The 23,379-nt window shown below is 45.8% G+C and overlaps 1 protein-coding gene across 24 annotated transcripts in view; it reads right to left on the reverse strand.

Annotated features, from left to right (window-relative positions):
• The window catches only part of LOC110520327 (mitogen-activated protein kinase kinase kinase kinase 4), a 114,544-nt gene extending 91,794 nt beyond the window's left edge, over positions 1–22,750 (reverse strand). For 8 of the 24 annotated variants that reach the window (XM_036974859.1, XM_036974857.1, XM_036974858.1 and 5 more), the window contains exons 1-2: positions 22,386–22,730; positions 22,016–22,081 (exon numbers count right to left, since the gene is read on the reverse strand). In XM_036974859.1, the coding sequence (XP_036830754.1) occupies positions 22,016–22,081; positions 22,386–22,442 (123 nt within the window). In that variant the 5' untranslated portion in view covers positions 22,443–22,730. Of the gene's footprint in view, positions 1–21,833; positions 21,905–22,015; positions 22,082–22,385 lie in introns of those variants that run through there. The other 16 variants (XM_036974862.1, XM_036974860.1, XM_036974861.1 and 13 more) reach the window with 6 other exon arrangements.
• Between the last annotated feature and the right edge of the window lie 629 nt (positions 22,751–23,379).

A 23,379-nucleotide genomic window follows, 5' to 3' on the forward strand; every position in this document is an offset into this window, starting at 1 on the left:
AGAGAGGCAGTTCTGTATACAAGCTGGGTGGCTGGCAGAGAGGAGAGGAGAGAGGCAGTTCTGTATACAAGCTGGCTGACTGGCAGAGAGGAGAGGAGAGAGAGGCAGTTCTGTATACAAGCTGGGTGGCTGGCAGAGAGGAGAGAGAGGCAGTTCTGTATACAAGCTGGGTGGCTGGCAGAGAGGAGAGGAGAGAGGCAGTTCTGTATACAAGCTGGGTGGCTGGCAGAGAGGAGAGGAGAGAGAGGCAGTTCTGTATACAAGCTGGCTGGCTGGCAGAGAGGAGAGGAGAGAGGCAGTTCTGTATACAAGCTGGCTGGCTGGCAGAGAGGAGAGAGAGGCAGTTCTGTATACAAGCTGGGTGGCTGGCAGAGAGGAGAGAGAGGCAGTTCTGTATACAAGCTGGCTGGCTGGCAGAGAGGAGAGAGAGGCAGTTCTGTATACAAGCTGGCTGACTGACAGAGAGGAGAGAGAGGCAGTTCTGTATACAAGCTGGCTGGCTGGCAGAGAGGAGAGGAGAGAGAGGCAGTTCTGTATACAAGCTGGCTGGCTGGCAGAGAGGAGAGAGAGGCAGTTCTGTATACAAGCTGGGTGGCTGGCAGAGAGGAGAGGAGAGAGAGGCAGTTCTGTATACAAGCTGGCTGGCTGGCAGAGAGGAGAGGAGAGAGGCAGTTCTGTATACAAGCTGGCTGGCTGGCAGAGAGGAGAGAGAGGCAGTTCTGTATACAAGCTGGCTGACTGGCAGAGAGGAGAGGAGAGAGAGGCAGTTCTGTATACAAGCTGGCTGGCTGGCAGAGAGGAGAGGAGAGAGGCAGTTCTGTATACAAGCTGGCTGGCTGGCAGAGAGGAGAGGAGAGAGAGGCAGTTCTGTATACAAGCTGGCTGGCTGGCAGAGAGGAGAGGAGAGAGAGGCAGTTCTGTATACAAGCTGGCTGGCTGGCAGAGAGGAGAGAGAGGCAGTTCTGTATACAAGCTGGCTGGCTGGCAGAGAGGAGAGGAGAGAGGCAGTTCTGTATACAAGCTGGCTGGCTGGCAGAGAGGAGAGGAGAGAGAGGCAGTTCTGTATACAAGCTGGCTGGCTGGCAGAGAGGAGAGGAGAGAGAGGCAGTTCTGTATACAAGCTGGCTGGCTGGCAGAGAGGAGAGAGAGGCAGTTCTGTATACAAGCTGGCTGGCTGGCAGAGAGGAGAGGAGAGAGAGGCAGTTCTGTATACAAGCTGGCTGACTGGCAGAGAGGAGAGGAGAGAGAGGCAGTTCTGTATACAAGCTGGCTGGCTGGCAGAGAGGAGAGAGAGGCAGTTCTGTATACAAGCTGGCTGACTGGCAGAGAGGAGAGGAGAGAGAGGCAGTTCTGTATACAAGCTGGCTGGCTGGCAGAGAGGAGAGGAGAGAGAGGCAGTTCTGTATACAAGCTGGCTGACTGGCAGAGAGGAGAGGAGAGAGAGGCAGTTCTGTATACAAGCTGGGTGGCTGGCAGAGAGGAGAGGAGAGAGGCAGTTCTGTATACAAGCTGGCTGGCTGGCAGAGAGGAGAGGAGAGAGAGGCAGTTCTGTATACAAGCTGGGTGGCTGGCAGAGAGGAGAGGAGAGAGGCAGTTCTGTATACAAGCTGGGTGGCTGGCAGAGAGGAGAGGAGAGAGAGGCAGTTCTGTATACAAGCTGGGTGGCTGGCAGAGAGGAGAGAGAGGCAGTTCTGTATACAAGCTGGCTGGCTGGCAGAGAGGAGAGGAGAGAGAGGCAGTTCTGTATACAAGCTGGCTGACTGGCAGAGAGGAGAGGAGAGAGAGGCAGTTCTGTATACAAGCTGGCTGGCTGGCAGAGAGGAGAGGAGAGAGAGGCAGTTCTGTATACAAGCTGGCTGGCTGGCAGAGAGGAGAGGAGAGAGAGGCAGTTCTGTATACAAGCTGGCTGGCTGGCAGAGAGGAGAGGAGAGAGAGGCAGTTCTGTATACAAGCTGGCTGACTGGCAGAGAGGAGAGGAGAGAGGCAGTTCTGTATACAAGCTGGCTGGCTGGCAGAGAGGAGAGAGAGGCAGTTCTGTATACAAGCTGGCTGGCAGGCAGAGAGGAGAGGAGAGAGAGGCAGTTCTGTATACAAGCTGGCTGACTGGCAGAGAGGAGAGAGAGGCAGTTCTGTATACAAGCTGGCTGGCTGGCAGAGAGGAGAGGAGAGAGGCAGTTCTGTATACAAGCTGGGTGGCTGGCAGAGAGGAGAGAGAGGCAGTTCTGTATACAAGCTGGCTGGCTGGCAGAGAGGAGAGGAGAGAGAGGCAGTTCTGTATACAAGCTGGCTGGCAGAGAGGAGAGAGAGGCAGTTCTGTATACAAGCTGGGTGGCTGGCAGAGAGGAGAGAGAGGCAGTTCTGTATACAAGCTGGGTGGCTGGCAGAGAGGAGAGGAGAGAGGCAGTTCTGTATACAAGCTGGCTGACTGGCAGAGAGGAGAGGAGAGAGAGGCAGTTCTGTATACAAGCTGGGTGGCTGGCAGAGAGGAGAGAGAGGCAGTTCTGTATACAAGCTGGGTGGCTGGCAGAGAGGAGAGGAGAGAGGCAGTTCTGTATACAAGCTGGGTGGCTGGCAGAGAGGAGAGGAGAGAGAGGCAGTTCTGTATACAAGCTGGCTGGCTGGCAGAGAGGAGAGGAGAGAGGCAGTTCTGTATACAAGCTGGCTGGCTGGCAGAGAGGAGAGAGAGGCAGTTCTGTATACAAGCTGGGTGGCTGGCAGAGAGGAGAGAGAGGCAGTTCTGTATACAAGCTGGCTGGCTGGCAGAGAGGAGAGAGAGGCAGTTCTGTATACAAGCTGGCTGACTGACAGAGAGGAGAGAGAGGCAGTTCTGTATACAAGCTGGCTGGCTGGCAGAGAGGAGAGGAGAGAGAGGCAGTTCTGTATACAAGCTGGCTGGCTGGCAGAGAGGAGAGAGAGGCAGTTCTGTATACAAGCTGGGTGGCTGGCAGAGAGGAGAGGAGAGAGAGGCAGTTCTGTATACAAGCTGGCTGGCTGGCAGAGAGGAGAGGAGAGAGGCAGTTCTGTATACAAGCTGGCTGGCTGGCAGAGAGGAGAGAGAGGCAGTTCTGTATACAAGCTGGCTGACTGGCAGAGAGGAGAGGAGAGAGAGGCAGTTCTGTATACAAGCTGGCTGGCTGGCAGAGAGGAGAGGAGAGAGGCAGTTCTGTATACAAGCTGGCTGGCTGGCAGAGAGGAGAGGAGAGAGAGGCAGTTCTGTATACAAGCTGGCTGGCTGGCAGAGAGGAGAGGAGAGAGAGGCAGTTCTGTATACAAGCTGGCTGGCTGGCAGAGAGGAGAGAGAGGCAGTTCTGTATACAAGCTGGCTGGCTGGCAGAGAGGAGAGGAGAGAGGCAGTTCTGTATACAAGCTGGCTGGCTGGCAGAGAGGAGAGGAGAGAGAGGCAGTTCTGTATACAAGCTGGCTGGCTGGCAGAGAGGAGAGGAGAGAGAGGCAGTTCTGTATACAAGCTGGCTGGCTGGCAGAGAGGAGAGAGAGGCAGTTCTGTATACAAGCTGGCTGGCTGGCAGAGAGGAGAGGAGAGAGAGGCAGTTCTGTATACAAGCTGGCTGACTGGCAGAGAGGAGAGGAGAGAGAGGCAGTTCTGTATACAAGCTGGCTGGCTGGCAGAGAGGAGAGAGAGGCAGTTCTGTATACAAGCTGGCTGACTGGCAGAGAGGAGAGGAGAGAGAGGCAGTTCTGTATACAAGCTGGCTGGCTGGCAGAGAGGAGAGGAGAGAGAGGCAGTTCTGTATACAAGCTGGCTGACTGGCAGAGAGGAGAGGAGAGAGAGGCAGTTCTGTATACAAGCTGGGTGGCTGGCAGAGAGGAGAGGAGAGAGGCAGTTCTGTATACAAGCTGGCTGGCTGGCAGAGAGGAGAGGAGAGAGAGGCAGTTCTGTATACAAGCTGGGTGGCTGGCAGAGAGGAGAGGAGAGAGGCAGTTCTGTATACAAGCTGGGTGGCTGGCAGAGAGGAGAGGAGAGAGAGGCAGTTCTGTATACAAGCTGGGTGGCTGGCAGAGAGGAGAGAGAGGCAGTTCTGTATACAAGCTGGCTGGCTGGCAGAGAGGAGAGGAGAGAGAGGCAGTTCTGTATACAAGCTGGCTGACTGGCAGAGAGGAGAGGAGAGAGAGGCAGTTCTGTATACAAGCTGGCTGGCTGGCAGAGAGGAGAGGAGAGAGAGGCAGTTCTGTATACAAGCTGGCTGGCTGGCAGAGAGGAGAGGAGAGAGAGGCAGTTCTGTATACAAGCTGGCTGGCTGGCAGAGAGGAGAGGAGAGAGAGGCAGTTCTGTATACAAGCTGGCTGACTGGCAGAGAGGAGAGAGAGGCAGTTCTGTATACAAGCTGGCTGGCTGGCAGAGAGGAGAGGAGAGAGAGGCAGTTCTGTATACAAGCTGGCTGACTGGCAGAGAGGAGAGGAGAGAGAGGCAGTTCTGTATACAAGCTGGGTGGCTGGCAGAGAGGAGAGGAGAGAGAGACAGTTCTGTATACAAGCTGGCTGGCTGGCAGAGAGGAGAGGAGAGAGGCAGTTCTGTATACAAGCTGGCTGGCTGGCAGAGAGGAGAGAGAGGCAGTTCTGTATACAAGCTGGCTGGCTGGCAGAGAGGAGAGAGAGGCAGTGCTGGCGTGTAGAACACCTTGCTAATGAGTCTCAGTTAAGAGCACAGAGTTGGTACAGACAAAGGAGAGAAGCGAGGAGGAGGAGGAAGGGCGAGAGAGGCTGCCCTTCTCCTGCCAACATGCCCACGGCTGCATCCACAACTACCGCCTACGATGAGACGAGGCTTTCACTATCCGCCTCCACTTCCACTGTAGCAAACATGTTGGTTGTCTATATCTGTGTGCTACTCTGTGTACTCAAATCATTTAAATGTGCATCTGTAGGTCCTATCTGTATAAGTGTTTGTGTGGGAGAGAGTGTCTGTGTGTGTGTGTCTGTGTTTGAGAGAGAGCAAGTCAATCTCTCCAAACAAGCATGTGTGTACAGTCAGTGCATGCGAGAGAGTGTCAATATTCAACTCTGTGAATCTGCATCAGAGTGTGTGGGAGTATATATGTGTTAGATAGACTATGAGGATGTATCTTTGTGTGTATATGTGCGTTTGAAGCCCCCGTTCTCTCGGGTGTTTAGAGAGTCTGCCCAGCTACAGGAGGAAGTGCTCTGGTACTCTGCTCAAATCACAGGCATTGGTTCAAGTCAGGTGACCTGGGCAGACCTCAAGTATTGTGAATCAGATGAAAACAAACTTAATGAGGCCCACAGTCATTCAGTCAGTCAGTCAAACCGTTCAGTCAGCCAGTCAGTGCAACCAGCTGCCTGGCCCTGACAGTGGAGGAGAAGGGTCTGAAAGGGAAGAGGCTGTCCCCAATAAAGAAAAACAGCCATTACAAGAATCAGGGACAGATGGAGATCACATGGAAGTGTGTGTGTGTGTGTGTGTGTGTGTGTGTGTGTGTGTGTGTGTGTGTGTGTGTGTGTGTGTGTGTGTGTGTGTGTGTGTGTGTGTGTGTGTGTGTGTGTGTAGGGAGGGAGGGAGGGTAATGTGAAGGACAACTTCTAAATAAAATATAAATTAAACTTTGTATTTACAAATAAACTGATAAACTGATCCATTTTAAGTTCAACAAAATAGAAGACAATAGGGGCATGGTCAGAAATGTGTTTCCAGGAGATACAACTTTTATGCAATCCATCACGATTCTCTTTCAGGTAAATACAAAATGCCAATAAAACAAACCAAAGCACTTGTGGGGTGAAACACTACAGCATTGTTTCCCGTATGATTTTTTTCAGCAGTGGTGTCAAGGATTGTATTGTTACTAGCGTTAGCGCAATGACATGCTAGCAGTTCCCATTTATTTAGAGTCATTGAGCCAAATAACTATCAATTTAAAAGAATGTCTCGGCAGAAATAAATATATATATTTTATAACTACATAATGTTTTTTTTGCTGCGGTGGCAACAATTTAGCAGCAGTGGGCAACCACTGCTACATTAATATAGGGGAAACACTGCTACATTAATATATGGGAAACACTGCTACATTAATATAGGGGAAACACTGCTACATTAATATAGGGGAAACACTGCTACATTAATATAGGGGAAACACTACTACATTAATATAGGGAAAACACTTCTAAATTAATATAGGGGAAACACTGCTAAATTAATATAGGGCAACCACTGCTAAATTAATATAGGGAAAACACTGCTAAATTAATATAGGGGAAACTCTGCTACATTAATATAGGGGAAACACTGCTACATTAATATAGGGGAAACACTGCTACATTAATATAGGGGAAACACTGCTACATTAATATAGGGCAACCACTGCTACATTAATATAGGGGAAACACTGCTACATTAATATAGGGGAAACACTGCTACATTAATATAGGGGAAACACTGATAAATTCATATAGGGGAAACACTGATACATTAATATAGGGGAAACACTGATACATTCATATAGGGGAAACACTGCTACATTAATATAGGGGAAACACTGCTACATTAATATATGGAAAACACTGCTACATTAATATAGGGGAAACACTTCTACATTAATATAGGGGAAACACTGCTACATTAATATAGGGGAAACACTGATACATTAATATAGGGGAAACACTGATACATTAATATAGGGGAAACACTGATATATTAATATAGGGGAAACACTGCTACATTAATATAGGGGAAACACTGATAAATTAATATAGGGGAAACACTGATAAATTAATATAGGGGAAACACTGCTACATTAATATAGGGGAAACACTGCTACATTAATATAGGGGAAACTCTACTGCATTAATATAGGGGAAACTCTGCTACATTAATATAGGGGAAACACTGATACATTAATATAGGGGAAACACTGATACATTAATATAGGGGAAACACTGATACATTAATATAGGGCAACCACTGCTAAATTAATATAGGGAAAACACTGCTAAATTAATATAGGGGAAACTCTGCTACATTAATATAGGGGAAACACTGCTACATTAATATAGGGGAAACACTGATAAATTAATATAGGGGAAACACTGATACATTAATATAGGGGAAACACTGCTACATTAATATAGGGGAAACACTGCTACATTAATATAGGGGAAACACTGATAAATTAATATAGGGGAAACACTGATACATTAATATAGGGGAAACACTGATAAATTAATATAGGGGAAACACTGATAAATTAATATAGGGGAAACACTGATACATTAATATAGGGGAAACACTGATACATTAATATAGGGGAAACACTGATACATTAATATAGGGGAAACACTGCTACATTAATATAGGGGAAACACTGCTACATTAATATAGGGGAAACTCTGATAAATTAATATAGGGCAACCACTGCAAAATTAATATAGGGCAACAACTGCTAAATTAATATAGGGCAACCACTGCTAAATTAATATAGGGAAACCACTGCTAAATTAATATAGGGCAACCACTGCTAAATTATAATATAGGGGAAACACTGCTAAATTATAATATAGGGGAAACACTGATACATTAATATAGGGGAAACACTGCTAAATTATAATATGGGGAATCACTGCTACGTTAATATAGGGGAATCACTGCTACAGGGAATACAGCCTTATTCACAACACAATCTCAATACTGAGAGGGGTATATAGTCCAATGGACACCTGTTGTTATTCGTCTTCTTTTTTTATTCAAGTTCTGCTACATTCATCCATATCTCCCTAAATCCTTGTGCCCACACAGACTGCATCAGCCTCTAACCCCCCTCCTTATATCCCCTATACCCAATCCAGATGGCAAATCGCCACCCATACAGTAGAATGCTAAACCCTAAAACCTCAGACAATCCACAACTGTCATTAACCCCACACAAGAAAATGAGTAACACTTCCAAGAGCTAGTACCTGAGGATATATATCCAAGACCTAGTACCTGAGGATGCATATCCAAGAGCTAGAACCTGAGGATATATATCCATGTCACGACTTCCGCCAAAGTCGGCTCCTCTCCTTGTTCAGGCGGCGTTCGGCGGTCGACGTCACCGGCTTTCTAGCCATCGCCGCTCCATTTCATGTATCCATTTGTTTTGTCTTGTTCCCTGCACACCTGGTTTTCATTCCCCAATCAATCTACATGTATTTATTCCGCTGTTCCCCATCATGTCTTTGTGTAAGATTGTTTGTGTTAAGTGTGTATTGTTGACGCGCCCGACTGGCTTGTTTTTAGGTGTTCTTTTTTTACGAAGATGTTTATTTTTAAACATAATTCTTGTGACTGTTTTGCGCTTTTGCCTAAATAAAGTGTGCGCCTGTTCACAAATCTCTGCTCTCCTGCACCTGACTTCGCTACCAGTACACACACATATTTTTTTATTTTTTTATTTATCCGTTAACTTACCAGGTAAGTTGACTAAGAACACGTTCTTATTTGCAGCAACAACCTGGGGAATAGTTACAGGGGAGAGGAGGGGGATAAATGGGCCAATTGTAAACTGGGGATTATTAGGTGACCGTGATGATTTGAGGGCCAGACTGGGAATTTAGCCAGGACACCGGGGTTAACACCCCTACTTTTACGATAAGTGCCATGGGATCTTTAATGACCTCAGAGAGTCAGGACACCCGTTTAACATCCCATCTGAAAGACAGCACCCTACACAGGGCAGTGTCACCAATCACTGCCCTGGGGATTTGGGATATTTTTTTAGACCAGAGGAAAGAGTTCCTCCTACTGGCCCTCCAACACCACTTCCAGCAGCATCTGGTCTCCCATCCAGGAACTGAGCAGGACCAACGCTGCTTAGCTTCAGAAGCAAGCCAGCAGTTGTATGCAGGGTGGTATGCTGACAATCTTGGCTCTGACAATCCAAGAGTTAGATCCTGAGGATATACAGTGCCTTGCGAAAGTATTCGGCCCCCTTGAACTTTGCGACCTTTTGCCACATTTCAGGCTTCAAACATAAAGATATAAAACTGTATTTTTTTGTGAAGAATCAACAAGTGGGACACAATCATGAAGTGGAACGACATTTATTGGATATTTCAAACTTTTTTAACAAATCAAAAACTGAAAAATTGGGCGTGCAAAATTATTCAGCCCCCTTAAGTTAATACTTTGTAGCGCCACCTTTTGCTGCGATTACAGCTGTAAGTCGCTTGGGGTATGTGTCTATCAGTTTTGCACATCGAGAGACTGACATTTTTTCCCATTCCTCCTTGCAAAACAGCTCGAGCTCAGTGAGGTTGGATGGAGAGCATTTGTGAACAGCAGTTTTCAGTTCTTTCCACAGATTCTCGATTGGATTCAGGTCTGGACTTTGACTTGGCCATTCTAACACCTGGTTATGTTTATTTTTGAACCATTCCATTGTAGATTTTGCTTTATGTTTTGGATCATTGTCTTGTTGGAAGACAAATCTCCGTCCCAGTCTCCCAGGTGGCTTGTGGCAAACTTTAAACAACACTTTTTATGGATATCTTTAAGAAATGGCTTTCTTCTTGCCACTCTTCCATAAAGGCCAGATTTGTGCAATATACAACGGATTGTTGTCCTATAGACAGAGTCTCCCACCTCAGCTGTAGATCTCTGCAGTTCATCCAGAGTGATCATGGGCCTCTTGGCTGCATCTCTGATCAGTCTTCTCCTTGTATGAGCTGAAAGTTTAGAGGGACGGCCAGGTCTTGGTAGATTTGCAGTGGTCTGATACTCCTTCCATTTCAATATTATCGCTTGCACAGTGCTCCTTGGGATGTTTAAAGCTTGGGAAATCTTTTTGTATCCAAATCCGGCTTTAAACTTCTTCACAACAGTATCTCGGACCTGCCTGGTGTGTTCCTTGTTCTTCATGATGCTCTCTGCGCTTTTAACGGACCTCTGAGACTATCACAGTGCAGGTGCATTTATACGGAGACTAGATTACACACAGGTGGATTGTATTTATCATCATTAGTCATTTAGGTCAACATTGGATCATTCAGAGATCCTCACTGAACTTCTGGAGAGAGTTTGCTGCACTGAAAGTAAAGGGGCTGAATAATTTTGCACGCCCAATTTTTCAGTTTTTGATTTGTTAAAAAAGTTTGAAATATCCAATAAATGTCGTTCCACTTCATGATTGTGTCCCACTTGTTGTTGATTCTTCACAAAAAAATACAGTTTTATATCTTTATGTTTGAAGCCTGAAATGTGGCAAAAGGTCGCAAAGTTCAAGGGGGCCGAATACTTTCGCAAGGCACTGTATGTCCAAGAGCTAGTGAATGACATGCAGTCAGCAGCCACAGGACAATGTCTCTCATCCTAAAAGTGCTAGTATCACCATTCATCGGACAGTGATTGATTGACAACACTAATGGACCGAATACATGGGCCAGGCATACTATCTCCTTGTGTCTAAACCCATCTCAGCTGCCCGGCCCGGGCCCAAACATTATACATTGGTTTAGGGCAGAGTAAGGTTTATTTTTTTCTTCATTAACTAGGGTACGGGCAGGGTTCGGGTATCACTAAATTGATCATTAACATTTTGAAGTTGAGCCATTTACTTGTGCTCTGCTGCGCTGTACAGTCATATCTGACTAAGATCATAAAATGTTGTTAGAAGTGCTTTGACCTTGTCAAATATAAGACAGGAGAGGTTATTTCACAGAAAATAATAATGTTCCTTGAGTTTGGTCAGAGTGACGAAAATGAGCTAACAGCTAACTGCTCTCTAATGTCTCACCATTAAGCAGGGCAGCCGAGAAGCCCAAGTGGAGTCGTTGCTATGTCGCCATGAGCAGAGTGCATGCAGAGTGAAGGAGAGACAGATAGAAGCAGCTAATGGATTTACTAACAAGGAAGTTATTTTGGGTTTCGGGCAGGGTTAGGGCCTTCAATTTGGCAGAAGCAATCGGGCCTGGGTAGGGTAGGACCTGAACATCACGGACATGGCTAGGGCTCGGGCTTAAAATTCATGCCCGAGCTGGGCTCTAAGGCAGAGGGTAGCCCTGTGGGATTTCTCCAGAGCTTCTGTCTTTCTGCTACACATGGAGCTGATAGCAGCCGGCCGGCCACGGCAGCCATTTTGGTGTGGGACAGAAGCCTTATCAGTCAGGAGGAGGTCAGACATAGATAGCAGAATGAAGGAGGAGTTGTCTGTGAGGCCAGATAGTGCCAGGCTCTCTGGGTCTAACAGACCACTCTATTAAGAATCAATCTAGCCTGGTCTCAGAGAGAGGGAGAGAGATAGAGGGTGGAAGAAAGAGAGATGGAGAGACATCTGACTTAGCTAAAGCCTACCACCCCACACAGACATGAGTGGTGTGTCACACGGGAGGCCTATCAGGACACATCGAACACACATGACATGATGAACTGACAGTGACATGGGTTCCCTTGGACGTATGTGCGTGCCTGTTTAGACCTATGACTCAAAGCATACTTAGCCATCCACTGGTCTCCTTCCTATTGACTCCTGCAGGCTTCATGTCTAGCTAATCCTCTCTAGGATAGAGCTGCAGCCACATTTTTAAAGACACAATGTTAATTATGTGAAGAAACTATCCAGTGAACTGTCCACACAGAGGAAATGGCGTTTTCAAAGAAACGCACTCGAAAAGATCAGTACTGTTACTGTCTCTGGGAGCTAGAACAGCACTCTATCTACCTCATTTTGAGAATGTATTATTCCATTGCGCACTCTATTACAGAGCATTAACATACTAAGTGATTTGTGTAACAATCCGTCTCCTCACCCACAGAGAACAGGGGACATAAAGATGCTTATGGTTTGGAAATGAATTACATTGAAGGCGATCAGGACAAACAAGCAGCTAGTGCTTGAGATAATTGTCTTTTGTTGGAGGCACGCGAGCGAACATCAATGCTTGGCCCTTATTGATCGCGTCGCAACTCGCCTCACTGCATCTTCATAATCCTATCATGACCTTTATATGGGGGAGTGGGTGGGCATGGTGCATGGAGGGGCGAGGGGAGGGGTCACTAGCTAGTAAGCCAGGAGATCTAGCTGGGTAGATGGAAGGACCAAAGCCATCTTAATAATCAGGGGGACAAGTTAAAAGAGGGAGGGGTAAAAGGACAAGATGGGGGTAAAATCTAAATAAGGTGGTAAAAGGCCCACAAGCTGCTCATTAGATGTGGCTATGAATGGCGAGATAATGGGCCGGCCAGCCAGCCAGGCAGCTGACCTGAGGGCAGTCAATGCTGGGCCAAAGGCCAGGCCACAGTCTATAAAATGAAACTAGAATGCAAGTGTGTGTTACTGGATGGACTGAAAGCCTGCTCCTTACCAAGTAGCTCTCCAGAACCTTGTCTATTCTCTTCCGCATCTTCTATCTGTCTCCATTTATTTATCTCCCTCTTTCTCGGCATGTGGCGTCACCTGCTGTGGGATTACTGCAGCCATGATGCACACCATCCCTTCCCCCATCTTCCTCACTGAGTCATGTAACCTTGGCTGTGAAGTAGGCTAGATTTGCTCAGTGACCAAAAACCAATGACCTTCCACTCAACCTCTCCCATTTAACCTCATTGTCCCTCTCTCTCTCCATTCCTGTTCTCCCGTATTTACTTTCTATTTCACTTTGTCTTCTCTCTTTCCTCCCTTCTCTACCCCTGTACCCTTTCTACATTCTCATGGACACTGCCCAGGCCTTGCATTCCACAGTGAGGGATGGTCCACTACTGCCAGAGCAGAGGGAGAGAAGAGAGGTGGACCACTGTGTGTTTACAGCTTTTTCCACCTTTCACAGCAGGCTGTCAGGGGGCTAGGCAGTAGGCAGAGCCTCTGTGCTTGGGTGGGCTGGCTCTGGGACGGAAAGGAGTACAGCAGTCCCTCTATTAAACTCTTGTTTAGTGCGAGTCGAGCCAGTGGTTCAGTATGCAGTAGCAGTGACTTAATCTGGATAGAAAGCCGGTATGTTCATGAAGGACCTACACCTGAGCAGGTAATAGAGGGGAAACTATGTGTTAACCACAAACAGTGAGTGAATTAGGTTGTAGCTAACAACATGGACTGGTGAGCACTAGATTACTGTGAGAAGGGGCAAGCCAGTGTTTAATTGACACTTTAGCTCACTGTTTTTTTAAAGGCACGACCAGGGATGATGGTTTGAATCAGCAGAGGGTGGAAATTAAAATCAGGTTAAAATCAGGCCTTCCTTCTTGCCAGGTTTATAGTACCTTTAGCCTTAGACTGCTTTAAGGGAGTGCAGGCGCCCACTACAAACTACATGGACAAGAGTCTGTAGTTGGTACTGCACCGTATCACACCTCCCACCACAGACCATTAACCCTGTTCCTCCAGTTCCTAGTCCTGGCTCACTCTCTCCCTCATCAACCTTATCTATCATCTCTTGTAGACCTTTGGGAGATGGAGGAGGAGGTGGAGGGTCAGGGGAGGGTGAGATCTCTAAAGCTGACAGCTTCTGCAGAGCCAAGCCAACATCCCCCTGGCCCATCTGTAAAGTGATCCAACGCTGTCTCTGCCAGTATTTCCTCTGTGATGTACAGCACTGCTGCCTGACCCCAACAAAAGCCCTTGGTCCCGAGGAGAGAAGGCGGAGAAAAAAAGAAGCCACAGTTCAATTAGAAAGCTCAGCAAATTACTCCTAAGTGCTTCAAATGAATGGAAAAGATGGAGACTGACACAGAACCTTCCTTCCACAATGATCCAAAAATGTGAACTGGAGTTTTCCATTGTAAACGTAATGATAGCTGCGGGATATGATCTTGAGGTGCAGCCATACACGGATGTGTTATGCGTAGGTGTGGGTGAGGCACATATGTATGTGCATAGTAAATTCAAGAATCTCTGACGATGCATACAATAATCTACACAAAAATTGAACTCATTTGATGTCTTTCTCTGTGTCCAAAATCGAAACTCAGAATGACAATGAATCAAACAGTGTGGAGAACTACCTTGTGGTATACACTGTGGCGTGCCAAGCCACCTACTTCTCATCATTACATGGATGACTTCCACAATTTTTCTACTTCCTCACGTCTGACTAACATCCAACATCCTCTACAGAAAAGATGACAATGACTAAGTTCCTTAAAAATAACCATGTCAGACTAACTAGAATTAACTGAACTGTTGACCAATAATGGATTATAACGGAGACATTCACATGCTGCCAAGCCATTATAGTTGTAGAATGGACTAGACCAGCCTTTAAAGTATGGGTCGCGACCCAAACCTGTTAAATGGTGGGTCGCGGTAAATTTATTATTATTTCATTAATTACTGGAATTGATTTTGGCCAAGTGCAACTGCATTCTCTGTTCAGTGCGCTCTCTGCTTAGCAGCGGTGTCTCGGCTCAGTTTGGCAGCGGTGTCTCGGCTCAGTTTGGCAGCGGTGTCTCGGCTCAGTTTGGCAGCGGTGTCTCGGCTCAGTTTGGCAGCGGCGTCTCGGCTCAGTTTGGCAGCGGCGTCTCGGCTCAGTTTGGCAGCGGTGTCTCGGCTCAGTTTGGCAGCGGTGTCTCGGCTCAGTTTGGCAGCGGTGTCTCGGCTCAGTTTGACAGCGGTGTCTCGGCTCAGTTTGGCAGCGGTGTCTCGGCTCAGTTTGGCAGCGGTGTCTCGGCTCAGTTTGGCAGCGGTGTCTCGGCTCAGTTTGACAGCGGAGTCTCGGCTCAGTTTGACAGCGGTGTCTCGGCTCAGTTTGACAGCGGTGTCTCGGCTCAGTTTGACAGCGGTGTCTCGGCTCAGTTTGACAGCGGTGTCTCGGCTCAGTTTGGCAGCGGTGTCTCGGCTCAGTTTGGCAGCGGTGTCTCGGCTCAGTTTGGCAGCGGTGTCTCGGCTCAGTTTGGCAGCGGTGTCTCGGCTCAGTTTGGCAGCGGTGTCTCGGCTCAGTTTGACAGCGGTGTCTCGGCTCAGTTTGACAGCGGTGTCTCGGCTCAGTTTGACAGCGGTGTCTCGGCTCAGTTTGGCAGCGGTGTCTCGGCTCAGTTTGGCAGCGGTGTCTCGGCTCAGTTTGGCAGCGGTGTCTCGGCTCAGTTTGGCAGCGGTGTCTCGGCTCAGTTTGACAGCGGTGTCTCGGCTCAGTTTGGCAGCGGTGTCTCGGCTCAGTTTGGCAGCGGTGTCTCGGCTCAGTTTGACAGCGGTGTCTCGGCTCAGTTTGGCAGCGGTGTCTCGGCTCAGTTTGGCAGCGGTGTCTCGGCTCAGTTTGACAGCGGTGTCTCGGCTCAGTTTGGCAGCTGCGCGAGTGGGTGGAAGATGCCCGTGTGCTTCACGGTTTACCAGATCTTTTTTGGGCAGTTTTCTTGAAGATCACTCTGCGACCCACACACTGTAGTGCTGTTGTTCAGCAGCAGATGAAGTGCTTTCAGCCACTGGCTTGTCATTCCCACTCGCCATCATCGAATTGACTCAAACTAGCCAGATCTGACTGAGCTCAATTGTCATGGAACGCAAATACAGCAATGAGTTTCTCTCTCTTGGTTTAATACAAACTTTGATAAATAACAAGGAGCGCCAACAATGTGTTTTGTGCAGGGAAGTGAGTCTCTCAAAACTAAACAAATTAAAAACGACAGGTCTTGACCAAACATCCACAGTATGATGGTAAACCCAGGGAGTTCTTTCAGAACAGGGCAGAATGCTTCAGGAAACAGTGCTTCCACAGTGGAAAAGTAAGTCAGCTAGCAAGGCATTTTTGTCATTTTATAAAAGGTGATGACAAGCAGAAATAAGGGAGTATACTATCTCTCATAGTAGTCAATGTGAGTTTCTCTTTCAAACAATCCCCTTCTACACAGCTAATAGCTAGCTAGCTAATGTTAGCCAAAGCAAGCTATCTAGCTACTGATAGTGCTACCCTAAGTAACAACACAGATGAAGATGAAAAAAATAAAAACTGTTGCTGTTAAAAAACAAGTAATCATTTTTATTCTGAACTGGAATACATTGATTGACTTTTGAGGCAAACACACTCACACACTTCTGGGTTGCTCATCTACAGCAGGTTGCGGTCTCCTGCCTGGCTGAGAAAACAGTAGATGTTCTGATCCAGTTTGATGCAACTCTGGCATACTTAAGAAACAAGTAAAGTAACAGACTCAATGCTGAACATGACCTCAGGGTTACACTGTCAAAAACTGAGCCCAGAATAGACCTGCTTGTTGAAAACTTCCACCAGTCACACACCTCTCATTAGGACTGTGTGTTTTCTGGTCTAAATCGGTGTGATGTGATCAATCAGTTTAGTCCAGTTCAGAATTAAAATGATTTATTGTATTTTAACAGCAACAGTTCCAACCTAGACAGCTATGTAAGAGTGTTTTTAATAGGGAAAGAAACATGAGTAGCTATTTATATGGGTATTTCATTTAATTGTTATGTTGCATTTGTTAATGGGCATAAGGGCAATGAAATGTACCGATATTCCATATAGTTGCGTGTTTTGTAAACTTGGATCCCAGGAAAACTGAGAATTTCGGATGGGTCCCATGCTGAAAACGTTTAAGAACCCAGGGGTTCACACGAGGGAATGCCAGATTTCCTTGCTGACTGACTGTTGGCAGTGTGGGTAGGATGTTTTTAGGACCAGATAGTGTGAGACATGCATGCTGTTTTTCCATTACAACTCCTGCAGGGACTTACCCTCAAAACAAAAGCACCTTTGATTAAGGGATGTCTCTTTCTCTCCCTCTCCCTCTTACCATCTGAACAGCTGCAGTCCACACAGCTACAAAGGCACACAGCTGCCATTGGCTAGTCTGAGTATGATGGCCAATCAAAATGGGTTGTGAATCGAATATACACATGCAGATCCTAACACAAACACACAGCCATAGATCAAAACATGTGCAAACTCCAAACACACACACCTAGCCACTAAATGAATGTGGTTCATGGAAGAAAAGCTTGGTTTATTCTTGCCAAACTTGCAGCATATGAGATGATTCACTAAGACTTAAGGAAGTTAAACTCCAAAAGTCAAGGCCAATTTGTGTTACAGAGCATTTCTAAACGGCCTGGCTCCCAGTTAATGACATGGTCTCACTACTGCCATGCCCGCCATGCGCTAGAGCAAAATTACGCTTTTTAAACCCCCAAAGCATATAGACTTATTCTTCATGCTGTGTTGTTTCCAGAGACACAAGCCAATACCAGGGGAACTCAGAACAGTTTATTCAGTCTATGGCCTCTACTAGCTCACCAAGACGTGCATAGGCAGTCTTCAAAGTGTGCATTGCATAGTAGTAAAACACACACACACACAGGAATGATTAGGCTTTATCCATCGGCAGCCTTAAGGGCCTTCACGATATTGGCAGACAAGTCAACATGATTTGACTTCTCTCCACTCGGCTATATATGTGTTTACTATATATAGCCGAGTGGAGAGAAGTCAAATCAAATGCAAATTGTTTGTGCCACTCCCCAGAGCTAACATGCTGACCAGACCACGATCGCGCAAATTTTGATTTTGTTCACCCACACCAGACACAATCAGGACACGCAGTTTGAAATATCTGAGCCAACTATATTAATTTGGGGACAGGTCGAAAAGCATTTAACATTTCCTAGGGTCCCTGGTGTCAACATCACCAACAAACTAACATGGTCCAAGCACACCAACACAGTCTTGAAGAGGGCACGACAAACCCTGTTCCCCCCTGAGGAGACTGAAAAGATTTGGCATGGGTCCTCAGATCCTCAAAAGGTTCTACCACTGCACCATCGAGAGCATCCTGACTGGTTGCATCACTGTCTTGTATGGCAACTGCTCGGCCTCCGACCGCAAGGCACTACAGAGGATAGTGCGAAAGGGTCCAGTACATCAATGCGGCTAAGCTTCCTGCAATCCAGGACCTCTACACCAGGCGGTGGCAGGGGAAGGCCTGAAAAATTGTCAAAGACTCCAGCCACCATAGTCATAGACTGTTCTCTCTGCTACTGCACAGCAAGCGGTACATGAGAGCCAAGTCTAGGTCCAAGAGACTTCTAAACAGCTTCTACCCCCAAGCCATAAGTCTCCTGAACCCCTAATCAAATGGCTACCCAGACTATTGTCCCTAAAAGGAAGACTTCCTGTCAGCACACACCCAAATGCAAAGTGGATGGTTTTAGACAGAAGGGTCATTCCATATGATTTCAATCACCTTCTGATTTCACCCCTTTTGATTTGAATGAAGCCTTCCATACATGGTTGCCCATGGTAGAAGTGGTCAGAAAGTGACTTTTTGGACCTGAATGACAAAACATTCATGAGATAGAGGTGCTCAAAGTTGACCCATTTGGCATATCCCACCCTTCATCACTAAAAAAGATAATCACTTCAGCTTGCTATTATTTTAAAGCTTATAAACAGGGTTTATAAACTGCTTCATGACTTCGTTGAGAAAAAAGTGTGTTTTACAAAATTTAAGCTTTAAAGTTAAATTATCTAAATACGAGTCATCTCCCCTAAAAAAAAAATATGTTCAAATATGTTGTAGCTTCAACCCTATTTACATCATCTGGGGTGTTTGTTGTGCCTGCACACGCTTGAAGAAAGAAAAGGTGGTGGCCAAACATGTATGAAAGGTTTCATTCAAATCAAAAGGGGTGCAGTCAGAAAGTGATTGAAATCATTTGGAATGACCCAGAATCAAGATAATGACACACTACAGAAAACTCATGGTTGCATCTTGATGTTGACCATCTTGATGTCAACCTTCTGAGGAAGGAGCGGTCTTTATCTCCACTCTCAATGTCTTCTGGTATGATTATTACATGTTTTTGTCATACCCTGCTGCTGAACAGCTATGTAGGGCTAATGGAGGTCTGCTTTGATCACTGTGTGTGAATAACAAAGCCCACCAAGGGACCAGGGGATATTGACTCAGTCCTTTACTAGGCCCCTGACTGTGATCTGCAATGAATCAGACCTGGTCAGCCCAGTCATGGTATACAGTAGGGTATAGTGTACATTATTGTGAATCCATATGTTTGTTGGAGTGTTTCCATCAATTCATGAATAAAAAAAACTATTTATTTTATTGAACCTTTATTTAACTAGACAAGTCAGTTAAGAATGGGGGTGCCACAGGGTTAAATTCTTGGACCGACTCTCTTCTCTGTATACATCAAAGATGTCGCTCTTGCTGCTGGTGAGTCTCTGATCCAACTCTACGCAGACGACACCATTCTGTATACTTCTGGCCCTTCTTTGGACACTGTTAACAACACTCCAGGCGAGCTTCATTGCCATACAACTCTCCTTCCGTGGCCTCCAATTGCTCTTAAATACAAGTAAAACTAAATGCATGCTCTTCAACCGATTGCTGCCTGCACCTGCCCGCCTGTCCAACATCACTACTCTGGATGGCTCTGACTTAGAATATGTGGACAACTACAAATACCTAGATGTCTGGTTAGACTGTAAACTCTCCTTACAGACTCACAAAACATCTCCAATCCAAAGTTAAATCTAAAAATGGCTTCATATTTCGCAACAAAGCCTCCTTCACTCATGCTGCCAAACATACCCTTGTAAAACTGACCATCCAACCGATCCTCGACTTCGGTGATGTCATTTACAAAATAGCCTCCAATGCCCTACTCAATAAATTGGATGCAGTCTATCACAGTGCCATCCGTTTTGTCACCAAAGCCCCATATACTACCCACCACTGCGACCTGTACGATCTCGTTGGCTGGCCCTCGCTTCATACTCGTCCCCAAACCCACTGGCTCCAGGTCATCTACAAGACCCTGCTAGGTAAAGTCCCCCCTTATCTCAGCTCGCTGGTCACCATAGCAGCACCCACCTGTAGCACGCGCTCCAGCAGGTATATCTCTCTGGTCACCTCCAAAACTAATTCTTCCTTTGGCCGCCTCCCCTTCCAGTTCTCTGCTGCCAATGACTGGAACAAACTACAAAAATCTCTGAAACTGGAAACACTTATCTCCCTCACTAGCTTTAAGCACCAGCTGTCAGAGCAGCTCCCAGATTACTGCACCTGTACATAGCCCATCTATAATTTAGCCCAAACAACTACCTCTTTCCCTACTGTATTTATTTATTTATTTTGCTCCTTTGCACCCCATTATTTTTATTTCTACTTTGCACATTCTTCCACTGCCAATCAACCATTCCAGTGTTTTACTTGCTATATTGTATTTACTTTGCCACCATGGCCTTTTTTTGTCTTTATCTTCCTTATCTTACCTCACTTGCTCACATTGTATATAGACCTGATTTTCTACTGTATTATTGACTGTATGTTTGTTTTATTCCATGTGTAACTCTGTGTTGTTGTATGTGTCGAACTGCTATGCTTTATCTTGGCCAGGTCGCAATTGTAGGTGAGAACTTGTTCTCAACTTGCCTACCTGGTTAAATAAAGGTGAAATAAAAATAAATAAATAAATAAATAAAGAACAAATTCTTATTTACAATGACGGCCTACGCCAGCCAAACCCGGCCAACGTTGGGCCAATTGTGCGCCACCCTATGGGACTCCCAATCACGGGCGGTTGTGATACAGCCTGGACAGGGTCTGTAGTATTTGTATTTATTATCAGCTACTCTTCCTGGGGTCCGGCAAAACTAAGGCAGTTATACCATTTAAAAAAAATTACAATACATTCATTACAGAACTTACAACACACTAATGTGGGCCCTCAGGCCCCTACTCCACTACAACATATCTACAACACACTAAGTGTGTGCCTTCAGGCCCCTACTCCACTACCACATATCTACAACACACTAAGTGTGTGCCTTCAGGCCCCTACTCCACTACCACATATCTACAACACACTAAGTGTGTGCCCTCAGGCCCCTACTCCACTACCACATATCTACAAGGCAAAATACATGTGTGCGTGTGTGTATAGTGTGTATGTTATCATGTGTTTGTATGCATGTGTCTGTGCCTATGTAGTTACGCCTCTAGCACGGAGATGCAGTGCCTTAGACTGCGCCACTCGGAAGAGGGCTCAATTGCCCAAATGTTCATTTAACAGATTATTTGTTACGGATCAAATGCATATTTTAAATGCTTTTAAATCTTTTAGTATTTTACATATGTAAATATTAATATAACAAAAATAATATGGTACAATTGATTTGGCTTTGAGTTTGCACTTTTGGGATTATCCCGTTGCATAGATTGCCAGGTAAGCTAAATCAAGTGAGAATCAAATTGGCCATTCAAAAGTTTTTAAGCAATACACTTGACCAAGGTCTTATAATTTTCCATCGGCAACCATTTGTGACCAATAAATCAGGTGACAACAGGTCTGGACATATTCTCCCAATCTCCCTTCCGTTCTACCAGATAACAGCAGCTTCAAAACAACAGGATGTGATGTAGTCTGCTCTATCCACTCCGGTGAGACGTGATGGCTGTAGCTAGATACTATCGGCACAATTTTACATTTTGTCATATAGCTGACGCGCTTATCCAGAATGACTTACAGTAAGTGGTGAGTGCATATATTCTAATATTTTTTTCCGTACTGGTCCACCGTGGGAATCGAACCCACAACCCTGTCCATGCTCTACCAACTGGGCTACACGGGACAATCGCTTCCACATCGAATCCCATACTTTGCTAATCGACTAAGTGGCATGTCAATAATAGCTCATCACTGCATTGGATCTGAATACAGTATGCGCAACGGTGCACACCCAGTAGCGCACGGGGAGAAGTCGGTCAGGCGCCTATGATAAGGATCGCCAGACAAATTAGAGCTGGTTTGGCTTGTTAAATCTGATGGGTTGCAGTTAGTTAGTCCTAACACAATAAAACACACGACAAAATCGTTAAGAAAAGGAAATGCACATGCCTAAATCTTTAGGCTATACCTTACATCTCAGCGCAGTAATAATCCAGTCCGCAACTGGTCCAACCGTCTATAGGCTATTTGCCATTTCTCTCAAACTGGGAGAAAAATACATGTTTGCGCTACAGTTTACGCCTATTTTCGGTGGTCTCTGACAGCCTACAATAGGCTATATATTGCCTATATGAAATTGGGAAACGCAAACAAACCTTGTATACTTGTCCATACGTGCCATTGCCGACCACTTCCACCAGTTCGAAAATACCAGCTGGGTCCTGAAAATGAAATTAAGAAATGGTTAACATTTATCAAATAACTTGGTGAAAGATGGGTGGTTTTCATAGTATCATGGCCAACGTTACAACCCGTTCAATTAGGCAGTAGCGCCAGATTTGCCTCACATGCCAGTGCATTGCCAACAAAGGAAAGATAGAGGAATGTATTATCCTCCTATCCTACCAAGAACAACACATCCCATTTGTAAAACATTTTACGCTGGTTTAGCCCATGGTTGAGTCAATAAATGGATTTGGACAGCAAACAATGTACATCCTCAGAGATAAGATGTATTGCACTCACCCGCAAAGAGGCAAGGTCTATGTCAACTAGACTTTTAGCTGGAGACTCGTTCGCCATTTTTCAATAATACATAGAAATTGCTAAGTCTATTTTATTCCCTTCAAGTTGATTGTGTGTATGCAATGTCGTATCTCATTATTGGAAGTGATCCCTTATTCCTTGTGAATGTAATTTCGATCCAAAACGGGTTGTTCTTTGTACTCCCGTCGTTGTCGAGCCTACGCGGTTACTCCATATTGAGCTACCGCGGCTGGCAGTGCAGAGTGCTGCTTGCTTTCTCTATTCTCCCCCTGCCTCCCTCTCTCTTGTTGTCGCTCTCTCACTCACTCCCCTGTAAAGCATCACCAACAGAGGAAGCTGAATCGGTCAGGGCCTGAATGAGGGCAGTAGAGAGATAGGGGGAGCAGCGGCTCCCTCTCCCCAAAATAAATTAATCCAAACATGCTGAATGTATGTGCCATGCTGATTAGCTCACAATAATGTATTTTTAAGCATTTTTTTGTAGTCTTCATAAAACGACATCCACTTACATTTTAGCAGACGTTTTATCCAGAGCGATTTACAGGCGCAATTAGGGTTATGTGCCTTGCTCAGGGCCACATTACCAGATTGTTCACCTAGTCGGTTTGGTGATTCAAACCAGCGACCTTTTTTGGTTACTGGCCAAACACACTTAACTGCTAGGCTACCTGCCATCCATGCATATAGCCTACCTAAACTAGGTATGAACAATAATATAAACACAACATGCAACAACTTCAAAGATTTTACCAAGTTACAGTTCATATAAGGAAATAAATAAATTAGTCCTTAATCTAAAGATTTCACATGACTGGGAATACAGATATGCATTTGTTGGTCACAGATACATTTAAAAAAAAGGTAGGGACATGGATCAGAAAACCAGTCAGTATCTGGTGAGACTATCATTTTCCTCATGAGCATGACACATCTCCTTTGCATAGAGTTGATCAGGCTGTTGATTGTGGCCTGT

Source organism: Oncorhynchus mykiss, chromosome 3 (assembly GCF_013265735.2).
Source record: "Oncorhynchus mykiss isolate Arlee chromosome 3, USDA_OmykA_1.1, whole genome shotgun sequence".
Classification (NCBI taxonomy): domain Eukaryota; kingdom Metazoa; phylum Chordata; class Actinopteri; order Salmoniformes; family Salmonidae; genus Oncorhynchus; species Oncorhynchus mykiss.